This window comes from Schistocerca piceifrons, chromosome 3, assembly GCF_021461385.2.
Source record: "Schistocerca piceifrons isolate TAMUIC-IGC-003096 chromosome 3, iqSchPice1.1, whole genome shotgun sequence".
NCBI lineage: Eukaryota > Metazoa > Arthropoda > Insecta > Orthoptera > Acrididae > Schistocerca > Schistocerca piceifrons.
Genome location: NC_060140.1, coordinates 664,016,437 through 664,029,037, shown reverse-complemented (window position 1 = coordinate 664,029,037; position 12,601 = coordinate 664,016,437). Strand labels below are relative to the sequence as shown.

General features: G+C 37.5%; 1 protein-coding gene across 5 annotated transcripts in view; it reads right to left on the bottom strand.

Moving 5' to 3' along the window:
* Window positions 1-2,788: 2,788 nt before the first annotated feature.
* The window catches only part of LOC124787874 (heat shock factor protein), a 191,550-nt gene continuing 181,737 nt past the window's right edge, over window positions 2,789-12,601 (bottom strand). For 2 of the 5 annotated variants that reach the window (XM_047254844.1, XM_047254847.1), the window contains exon 11: window positions 2,789-3,971. In XM_047254844.1, the coding sequence (XP_047110800.1) occupies window positions 3,778-3,971 (194 nt within the window). In that variant the 3' untranslated portion in view covers window positions 2,789-3,777. Of the gene's footprint in view, window positions 3,987-12,601 lie in introns of all 5 variants that reach the window. The other 3 variants (XM_047254846.1, XM_047254842.1, XM_047254843.1) reach the window with 2 other exon arrangements.

Genomic DNA, 12,601 nt, shown 5'->3' with positions numbered 1-12,601 from the left:
ATGAATTTGTGTGTTTCTTTTCTTGAGAAGGCTTTGACCAAAAGCTAAGTGCGTAACTATCTTTTCATTGTGCCTATCTACAACTTGTCTTCTTTACAGTGAGTAGTAATCTCTTTTTTTCCTTATATTGTTATTTACATTTAAAATACACACAGGATGTATACCTCATTTGGGGAAAAAAAGGACAGTGAACAAACGCTGCTGATTTCCAGATATAACATCCACCATTTTATTGACTATTGGATAGTGTATATTTATGTGAATGCAGGGACACTTACTATAAATACAAGAAGCTATTTTTACTATATTACTCTATAAGTAGTAACTGGTCTTCATTCTCTCTGTTTAAATATTCAGATAATTTATAGAAGTCATTGACATAGCAACCTTTTAATTTATTTTTGCAGTATCCCAATTTCATGAGTTATGCCTATTGAAAACTTGTCAAAGGCTTCTGCAACAGAATGTAGAACTCTGCACAACCTTCAACATGAATGCATGAAGAAGACAAAGAGAGGAGGGATTGACAAGAGCTTAATACAGTGCATCTGAAAACTATTCTTCCTATAAGTCGCAAATTCTTCTACAGAAAATGTATTGATATTTTGGGTTTAATTACAACAAATGACATAACAACAAGAAAATTGTTTTCATCGTTTTGTGATGTTGTTGTGCGTTAACAGTTTCCGGACAACTTATAGCAAGGGACAAGATCAAAAAGTATACAGAATGTGGTGGTAAAGCTATCACTTTCACTTTCTCCTTAACTTTTACTTTCTCAGTGTGCAGTGTCTCATGATTTAGTTAAGTAAACCCATCAGCTAACAAGCCATTACAAACAAGAAACAGCCATGTCCACCAAAAAAGTGTGGAGCTCTTTTATTATAAAAGAAGAGGAGAACTACTACTGAAAGTCACACTGCAAATGTAAGAGGGATATTCATCCGGAAAGATCTGATGTATATGCCTTTCATGCTTAAGCTGCAGCATGGAACATCATAAGAGCCAAAATTAAGATGGCTGCACACTGCAATTTCCTTGAAGAATAAGGCAAATGTTTGTTGCGATGGTCTCCCCCCCCCCCCCCCCCTCATTCCACGTGAAAAAGTCTTTACTGTGGATGCTATGGCGTGTCACAACAATGGGATTTGTTAGCTCATGATCATGAGGGTGTTCCTGATATGACCAAACCACGTTCCCAAGTAGAGTTTATCTGTGCGGAGCTATTTTGAGTAACAGTAACATCATACTGCCTCAGTTTATTTAGAATTAATGAAAAATAATTCAACTGCTCTCTCTTATTAAAATGTAAGAAAAAAAATCTACAGGACTACATGTGACACTGAATTTTAAATGTTGAGAAAAACATATGAACAAATTTATGTATGTATGGATGATGATAAAATAGATTAATGTAATGGATAGAGGCATTTATTACCAGTGTAGCAACACCAAACAGCTCCAAAAATAGAACATGGTATGACATAATTTTGTAAAAAAGGACAACACTTAAGGATGCTAGAGAATAATTTAAATTAACTTTTTTGTGCCTGAATGCAGAATCCTTACTTATATTCATCTGAATTACAACAGTCATGGTCATTCCTATCGTAATGGATAAGATTTAAGTCGCAATTGAAACATCAAATTAAGTATTATGTTATCAACAGACTTTCAAGCAATAATCACTAAGCAGCTAGAATAAAATTTACTTTTTTGGCGCTTTGCAAATATTAACAGCAAATTATAAATCTGAAAATTCCAGGAAAAAAAAAGGAGGAAAGGCAACCACTAACCTAAAGATGAATGGAAAGTGGCCCACACACTCTTATTAACTGGAGGAAAACACGACAAGCTTTTGTACTGTTTCTAATAACAATGTGCTCTTCACACACTAGTTCAAACATAGAGAAACACAAATTTACAACTCTGCAGCCATGTGAGCTTCAAAGTGTGATGTGATCTGTGTGTGTGTGTGTGTGTGTGTGTGTGTGTGTGTGTGTGTGAGAGAGAGAGAGAGAGAGAGAGAGAGAGAGAGAGAGAGAGAGAGAGAGAGAGATAAGAAGGGCAAAGGATCAAAAGCTTATGCAGTTTTCTGACCTATTCAAGTTGTTCATGTGCCACTTGTCATTAATCTGAGGGGTTGGTTAGCTTTCGTGCTTTTTGTTTTACTGAGCAGTATGGAAAAAAAAGGAAGATACGTTATTTATAGACATAGGTTAACAGTATGAATGTTTAGTCCCTATACAGCTGATTTTATACAGTATATCAATGTATGTTCAGATCCTGAGACATTCAAAGCTTATAAGTTAAGGTCTTATTTGTTGTTACTTAAATGAACTACGAAGCGAGTCCTAAATGAAATCTGTGAAACATATTTATACCATGATTCAAAATTACTTTTGTTACAAATTATAAAAACAAAATGTTTTAGCAGATTCCATGTAATGAGGGGAAATTAACTGCCAATGCAGTTCTACATAAACGTTGACACAGCACATCATGTTGCATAACCTTGCTACATAATGCATGAAACTCATCAATATGCAGAACAAAACTGAAAGAAACTATGTTAGTTTCTTAGTGTATCTTACTTTGTTGCTCTCAAGTGTTCAGTAAACTGTCTGTCATACCAGCCGCAGCAAAACAAACACACACACACACACACACACACACACACACACACACACTCACACACACATATATAGACACACACACACACACACACACAGACCTCACCACTTCCTCTCCCCCCCCCCCCCCCCAACACATAGTAAATACTTTTACAAATATATTAAACAAATCCAGGAAATTATATTACATATATTTAGGTACAATAAGGAGATTAGATTACTTAATATTTAACAAATAACAATGTATTCTTATTTCATATGACCCCATTATTCATATAAGCAGCTTCTAAGAACCTGTTAATAACAAGTACTACAGCTTGATACTGTCACTTGTAAGAAGAATGAAACGATGACATACCTTGCTCATGACTTTTCTGAACAAGACTTCAGTCATTTAAAAATGAAACACAGAAGAGACGACTAAATGAAGCCTAATGTACCTCATATTTTTTGGAAAGTTAACAGTCTGGGCCAATGAAACACAAAAGAATACTGTTTACTTCACACTCACACATAGTATGATGAATGATTTTTGCTACATTGTAAGTCTCCATTACAAGAAGAAGTCTAGAAACTTTGAATTACTTTCACTTAATTCTCTAAGGAAGGATAACAATATACTGAAGAAATTAATGCTCAAAGTTTGTGCCAATTAGAATTTTATGAAAATAAAAAAGTAATGTGTGTACAAAATTTCATTTTAGTGAAAGCGCATGAACAAGATATGTATTATACAAAAACATCCACGTTTTCACCCATGTAATTGTACATGCTATTGTCATACAACAGCTTTCATAAATACATATGTGCAAGTAGTAGCTCCATTACTTCCAGAAGTATGAGTTTCTTTTTATACAATTATTTTTATTTACACTTTCTATGACCGTATCCAATACCAAAACTAGATTACAACATTAAATGCACATTTAAAAGCACAGAAGTAACACAGTTTCAATAACAGTCCTAGAACACTCAGCTGTTCCAGTAAACATTGTAGCTGGCTGAATATAATCGCTTATTCCAGATGCTTTTACATTTGTGTGTATGTTTACATATAAAACAATATTTGTTAAATGTATAGCAGCTAAGATCACAATCTATAAATAATACCAGGCAGACAAATTTTACAAGCAGAAAGTAAAATTCATTGACATATTTTAGGGGTGTTCAGACTCTGCGGACTAGGCGTTGCTAGATCTGTAGTTGTGTTGGCTGAAGGTGACCCACTATTGAAGTGAAAGTCTGGTGGTGATCCAGGTAAAATCCATTCTTCCTCTGAACTCTGGCACATATCAGAAAAGTCTAAAATGTCCCCAGGATATGTCATTAACTCACTTCCTGAAACGAGTGGATCTGCCATAAGAAAAAATAAATAAATAAATAAATAAATAAATCTTCATTACACAAGTGTATTTAATCACAGTAATGTCAACTCTACTTTGACTGCCTCAAATTCAGTAGTATCCAGTAACCCATTTAAAAATGACTAATAATCAACTAGAAATCAGTGACAGTAATGTCTCCGGAGCATTAATAAATTTCTTATTTGCACAAGAGTTGTTAGCATTACTGCTGATAAAACTGTAAATAATGTAAACATACCAAGATGGAGCAAAGTGATGTACAGAAAGACTTCATTAAAATTAAAATTTTGTCTAAGTCCATAAACCCTTAATGGATGCACTGAACAGAGCTTGTGCAAAATGTGTAGTTTCTTACCTCTCAGTATGTTTATACTAACACATACTAAAGAAACAATAAAATTTATCTGAATATTATTTGGCACATCCCTTTGAAATACGACACAAATAGCTTCAATTTATGAGGTAAGATAGGCACTGAACAGATGACCTCAAAAAGTTATTGCAGGAAAATGGCACCAGTAAGTGACTCATGTTTAGACAATAGAAACAATACCCAACTTATCTGCAGTACTGTTGAATGCAATGAAACACCATTTTCTCAATGGAACAATACAGAACTGTCAGTGGGTGGTGGTTCTTTCCAAACAGGAAACCATCAAAGTAACAATCAAATGAAAGTTCAGTTGACTACATTAGAAAATATGCAGGACAACCTTGTAAACAAGACAAAATTGCATACACAAAATTTAAAATCATTATGAGTGGAGAAGCTTGAAAGAGGCTGAATGCCAAGTAGTTGAAGGTGCACAGTACTCATGTATTTAGAAATAGTTCAAAATATTACACGATGATTTCTACTTGTGCCTTTAGTTATCTATTCTCTGGTAGCCCCGTGCCAGGCGAGGCATCCGAGTTTTTGTGCTCGTTTTCACTTTCCTTTACGCATTAGTCCATAAAATGCAGAAAAATTGTAAGGTTGGATTGTAATAGTATACCTGTTTATGTTTTAGCGCAATTAACTTGGGGAATCCTGCTTAACTGTTCTGCTTTTCTTTCTGACAATTTAATTTGAGTGTGTCCATTCACTGTTAAATTCATATTTCCAGAAATTAGCATAAATCTTAAATTTGTTTGATTTAGAATCTTTCACACTAGTCAGTCATTTACATGCAGTTTGCACACAATAAAGTCATATTCTGTCGTGAGTAACATAATTTAATGGATACTACAGTTGAGTACGACAACTTGTACTTACAGGCATTACCTTGCCCCTGGTGGGGTACAGTCTAAGCTGGGTTGCTGTTCCTGCAGTTAATTTTCTTTTAGGTCCTTTTTTATTCCTGGCTTTATGGATCGGCTTGTGATGTTATGTGGTATGGGTATGTCCTCTGGCTGGTGGGTGTAATTTTCACTCCCTCAACAGATCACGCCATCTTGTTGGCCTATGGTGGACTGGATGCCCTAAATCCCTAATCAGCTGATAGTTCTGACTTGGCATAAAAGGCCCTGGCAGACTGGCAGATGTGATTGTGCAACAGAGAAATGCCTGTATCCTCATGGAATAAATGTGTTGGGTATTTGCGTGGAAGGCGTAGGGCAAGCTTGATAGCATGGATTTGTGCCCACTGGAGCATTTTGATATGGGTTGGGGCAGCGTTGCCTCACACCACGACCACATACTCCAGCAGTGGTCTGACCACTACCAGATACAGCGTGATGCTGTGGTGCAAAAGCATAATTGATTCTGGGTTGAGGAGTGGGTACAATGCACGAAGGTGCCCCAATGTCCTACCCCTAATGTGCCTGACATGCGGAAGCTTGGTTAATCTCAAGTCTTGGGTTACCCCAAGGTACTTCCCTGTCTTGCTCCATGGGATGGGGCATCACATAATGGTGACAGGTGTCAAGTCTGGGGGCAGCATCCTCCTTGTAAATACCATGCCTGGCTTTTTGTGGCATTAAATTTTGAACGCCATTTTGTTGACCAGGCTCCTAATGCCTCGCACCCTGACTGGAGCCGATGGTGCATTGTTGTTGCATTCATACTCCAGGTATGCAACACAGTGTTGTCGGCATATAGTGTCAACGACATGGACACCAATCTCAGAGTGTCAGCTGTGTACAGGGAGTACAGCGCATGGCCAAGGACTGACCCCTGCGGCACACCTACATGTATCAGCTGCCTGGTTGATGACATGAAAGGTCCTCCTGACATGAAAGGTCCTCCCTATGAGACAGGATCTGACCAGGACCACATGTGCCTTCGGGACCCCGAGTACAAACAATTTGTACATGAGCCGGTGTGCCACATGGAGTTGAAGGCCTTAGACATGTCGAGCAGTACTGTCCCAAGGTGCTCTCAGGTCTCCAGGGCTCTCATGGCTTCCTCCACTAGTTGTAAGAGCTGGTGGGTGGTGGAGTGGCTGGGACGAAATCCGAACTGTTAATCCTGTAGCTGGTTTTCCTCTGTTATGTGACACATCAGGTGCCTGGCATATAGTCTCTTTAAGACTTTAGAGAGAGACGGGAGCAAGCTGATAGTTCGGTAGTTCTCAGCCAGTCGTGGGTCTGTCTTTGTTTTTGAGACTTCTACCATTTCTGCATGTTTCCACGTCGAAGGGTAGATTCCTGAGCACACAACCGAGTTAAAAATGTCCGCTAAGGGGTGGTAGATCCCTGGCAGTAGAAGGAATAGCAGCATGTTATCGTCACCTCCCACTCTCTTAGGAACGAGCATTTTAATATATGTGCCTACTTCCTCGTTGGTTATAGGTTCAATGACGTCATCATCAGCCCCAGCCACCAGGAAGGTGGGCAGTTCCACAGCGACACGGTGGACGTAGTCAGAGTCGACGACGTCCTCCATTGGCCTGAAGTCTACTGTGAAGGAGCTGGCCAGGATGTCTGTCTTTGCGTCAGACCCACATATGTATTCCTGGACTACTTGGGGTAGAGGGATTTTCTGTCTGCGGCACAGGAACCGTTTTACTATCTGCCAGGTGCCGCCATCGTCAGGGGAGAGTGTGTCTACAAGGTCAGCCCATTCTCGACTACGGAATTCCTCGAACACTACCTTGATTTCACACTGCATTGTGTTTAATCAACACTTCGTTTTGGGATGCTGCATTCTTCTCAGCGTGGCCACATTGGCAGCTCACAAAATTTGCCGACTGAAGAATGCCATTTACACAGTCACTCACCAGATTGTACAAATACGAGGGTTGAAATTTAAATAGTGGCAACTATTTATTCACAACCGATAAAAAAGAGTTACATGTTTGCACCTGTTACTGTCCTTCAATGTAGTCACAAGCGTAGTGTAGAACCCGTTGCCAGCGATGTGGAAGGCGTAGTATACTGTTAGCAGAGGCTGTTCTGTTGATGGTGCGAATGGAGTGGTCTACTGCCTGTCGAATCTCTGGAACAGTTCTAAAGCAAATGCCACCAAGTGGTTCCTTCATCTTCGGAATCAAATCAAAGTAACAAGGACTAAGTCCAGGGAGTATGGTGGATGGTACACTACTTCCCAGTCCCATCGACTGAACAGAACAGCCACAGCTTGCGCTGTATGCACCCGTGCATTGTCATGCAAAACAATGGGTGGGTTGCGCAGAAAGTGTCGCCGCTTCTTTCACAAAGGTGGTCACAGGTGATGCTCCAAAAACGAACAGTAATACTGTGCACTGACGGTCTGCTGCGGAGGAATGTAAAGCGTTAGGATAATGCCACCACAGTCCTACACAACAATCACCATAACTTTCACCACACTGGGGCTCTGACGCACTTTCGACTTTGGCGCCGACCCGTAATGACGCCATTCATTGGATTGGCGTTTCAATTTTGGCTCGTACAATGTGGCCCATGTCTCATCCAATGTTATGATATGGCGTAAGAAAGCCTTTCCCTCGCACTCATTGCACTCCAAGTGCGTCTGAGCAGCGTCATAATGTATCCATTTCTGCATTTACATCAAGTCATGCAGAACCCATTGTGATGCAAATTTTTGCATGCCCAGGCGTTTCTTCAGGATGTGAAGCACAGTCGTATGTGCTAATCCGGTTACATGGGCAAGCTCATGAATCGAATGGCATTGATCTTGTCTACTAACGTGGCAACAGCATGCACTACTTCTTCAGAGACAATAGGACGACATACCCGATGCATGTCTGCCACAGTTTGCAAACCTTCGTTGAAGCCTTTTACCCAACGTGCCACTACTCTGTATGCCAATGCTGATTCCCCACACGCCTCTTGAAGACCTTGATGACACTGTCATGCTGTATGACCTCTGGCGCATTCAATATTGATCCAACTCTGTTGTTCCTGTTTCAAAAACATAGTGACACCATTAAATTAGACCGCTCGCTCACAAATGACGGCATTTCCCTCAATTGTGTGCATGCCGGTGTCATGGGACAGGTGAGTCCATTTGCTCGGAGGTAAGATAGATATCTCAACAACGCGTGCTATCAGTGACAATAGTAGATTCCATTGCGTAGTGTCTGCATAGTAGTGTTGCCACTATTTAAGTTCCAACCTCCGTAAATAATAAAACATTGCTGGCTGGTATTTTCTGCAACTTTTCTAAGACATCTGACACTGTGAATCACAGTATTCTCCTACGCAAAATGAATTTTATGGGTTTGTTGTTACAGTCAATCAAAGGAATATGTCATATCTAATGAAAAGAACGCAAAAAGTCGTACATAATTCAAGCAATATAGTCCATGAACATAATTCTGACTCGGGGGAAATCATGTATGGGGTTCCCCAACCCTCAATCCACTACTGTTCCTCATATATGTAAACGATCTTAGCATACAAGCAGAATTATTTCTTTTTGCAGGTGACACTAGTATTGTAATCAATCAAAGTGTACATACTGAAATGGAAGAAATGGAAATCAAAGCTCTTAAAGGTATCATTGACCGGTTTTCTGGAAACGATTTCACCCTCAATTTTACAAAGACACAACATTTTAGGTTCTGCACATAGAGGTACTACACATCAGTGGTAAGAGTAACACATGGTGAGGAAATAATGAATAAGGTGGGAACTTCAAAATTCTTAGGGATCCATACTAATGAGAATTTAGATTTAAAAAAAAAATCTGATCTTCTAAAACAACTTAGTTCAGCCACATTTGCACCTAGAATCATCGCAAATCTTGGGCAGAGACAAACCAGTAAGTTGACATATTCTGCATATTTTCATTCAATAATGTCTTAAGGAATAATGTTCTAGGGTAATTCACCTTTAAGAAAGAAAGTCTTCATTGCACAGAAACATGCTGTAAGAATAACGTGTCGTGCTCATGCATCTTGTGGACATCTGTTTTAAGGAGTTGGGCATTCCGACTATTTCTTTACAGTGTATTCGTTCCCTCATGAAGTTTGTTTTAAATAATCCACTACAGTTCAAAAGGAACAATGAGGTACATAGTTACAGCACCAGAAGGAAAAATGACATTCATTACTCCACATTAAGGTTGCCTTTAGCACAAAAAGGGGTGCATAATGCTGCAACAAAAAGTTTTGATCACTTACCCAGTGATATAAAATGTCTGACATATAGCACAATAAAATTTGATAACAAACAGAGAAAGTTTCTCCTGGACAACTACTTCCATTCTGTAGGTGTTACTAACTCACATCTATTTTTACAATATAGAAATGTTCAGAATGTAACCGTATGTATAAATTAATGCAATGCAAATGTAAAATGACTTATTCCACATCATTGTGATCTATCATGCCAAATAATCTGTGGAATATGTAATTAACTAACTAGTAACTAAAGCAGAGAGCACATACAAAAACAGTAACAGTACTACCATGTACCATAAATGATGAAGTACGTGATCTGTCAAATTCATTCATTCTTCATTATGATTATCATTGAATCTGAAAATACTATGCAAATTAAGCTTACTATTTCAGGTATTTCAGTAATACAACTGATCCAAGTTTACTCATAATCTCATATTAACCCTCTAACAGCGGGTGATTTTCTAATTTTTCCATCCAAAATCAAGGAGCATTTTTATTTGATAATTAGAATGGTTTTAGGGATAGAATTACATAACTTTAGATTTGATTTTTAATTAACATTTAACATAAATAATGTTGGAAACAGAAAAATCATGTTCAACATTACACAAGCAGAATAAACTTATTGATTAATGTTCTGAGCATTGTACATCTTAAAGCAAGATTCTACACACAAGCCTAGGAATTTGGATATGAATTGCTGCCACAAGAAGGTGTATGTGTAAGTATATAAGTGAAATGGGAGAATGTGTAAAACACAGCTCCTGTGGCTTTAGGCAGGAAAATGGCAACCTCCAATGTTTCGGAGAAGAAGAAAAAGATCTGACAGGAAAATAGCAGTCTACAATAACCCAGAGCAACAGAAAAGTATTTGAGCGGAAAACTGCAACTTGCAAATAGAGCAGAAATTACATATGACGTGATAATTGCAGACCACAAAAATTGTCTAGAAAGAGTGGAATGCACACACCCGTGTTGCTTGTGGCTGGAGGGTTAAAGACAGATACACAAATGACTCTACTGTTTCTTCATTATAATGTCTACTGTCATCATCACAAGCATTTTCTTTGATTTTCCAGCAATTGATATATCTACCTAGGTTTTGCTGATTTAATCAAGTCAACATGAAGGGAACTCGAGTAGTACTGCAATATGAGCCTCCCAGCATATTTTTTTACAAAAATGCAATTTAACAGAGATTTACTTAGCACAGTGGTCAATCAGTTATAATCAAGAAATATGGCAATTGAAAAAAGGATAGTGGCACTTTGATATAGTTCTATTGAACTCACTGCTCTTTACATAAATCTGATTTCAACTGCGACCACTTGATCTATTTCAAACTGACTGCTTCATATGAAAACTCTTTTGCAAACAATAACCTAAAATTATATGTAATAAAAGTTTGTTCTGATTTAACACAAGACACACTATCAGCTACAACATAAATCTGCTTGAAATTATCTGGCCCTTTCCACATCAATCTTTATATTGGTTTCTACTTTATCAACTTTCTTTGTGTGGTTCAAGTATTTGTATTTGGTTTCTCTTCCAGAAATTATCCCCAGATTTACTTACATGTATTGGCATTCACTACCAGCTCTTATTCACAGAGTTTGGTGGTTTGCTACCCAGAACTAATTCTGCAAAGCCTGACACTCTTTTAAAAAAGCCTTTTGAAAAAATTACAGTATTTCAATTGAAGAAAAATATCAAAACACCTAAAATCGGGTGACTAGTTTTCCTTAAATGATGACACTTTAATTAATACCAGTTAGTTAAAAGACAGAGAAAGAATCATTCTCATAATTCGTTTCCTAGGCAAAATTTAATTTCAGTTTTCTATTCCTCTGACTGAATGGAATTTTTTGAGATACGCCATGACAACATTCTGTTTGATTTTTGTCCCTGGCATTTTTCTAATGATTTTTATTTTTGTATTTTTTTTTCTCCCTTTCAACTCCCATTCAATTTGGTTAAACCAATATACAATAAACATGATTTGCTTGCAAACAGAAATGGCAGTTTGTGAGAGACTCCCAATGTCATCTGGATCTACCGAATTATCTGTATAATTATTCATCAGCATATCTTAAAATTATATTACATTTAAATTGATTCATAAGACACATTGTAATGCTGACAGAGGTCTTGTATGATACCATGGCAATGATGTCACTAGCTACAACATAAACGTGTAACCTCAGGTGAATGTGGGCAACTGTGGGGACAGTATTCACAAAATCGATGGGTGTAGCAACCAGACACTTTGATAGCTACATATGTAATATTTCAGTGCATTACAACTGTGTTATTGTTTTTGTACTTAACAATGATAAATGAACATTACACAAAGTTTAGTTGTTTGTTATTTATAAAGTTAAAAAACACTCCAAATGAAATGTGAAGCTGTGGACCTGCGACCCTGGACAACTAATAACCACACAATAAGTAAATCCACATGAGTTGTGGATTTGAGAATTTGCTGATGAAGTTTGTATTTTATAAACTAAACAACAAAACATAGGGAGCTCAGCACACCCTTTTGTGGCACAATTTGTATTTAGAGCTCACAGCTGATCCCTGTTTCAACAAAATATCTTGAAGAAGAATGATTTTTTTGTTGTTGTTTCAAGACATTCAAATATTACAGAATGTAAAGAATTGCTTAAGCCTTGAGGAAGATCTCCTGAATTTCTGCACAATGTTATTGTCATAAATGATTTTATGGCTTCTGCACACATCACTTTGTGAGCCACCTAACAAAATTGAACAAGTTTTTTTTTTCCAGCAGAAAATGGTGAAATATATCATACTTTATCACCTGGGTAGGACTCACTACTAAATTGCAAGTGTATAATTTATTTGTATATGTTTCAATATTTTATTTTTTTCATAAATTGTATTAAGTTGTTAACATAATGGTTAATACAAACATTAACTTGCATATGTAAGTTATATTTTAACAGTGAATTACAGTTTATTATAATATTATAACTGAAAGAGAGCCACCAGAACAGATTAGCAAATTTAAGTCCATGGGCAGTACTATCAC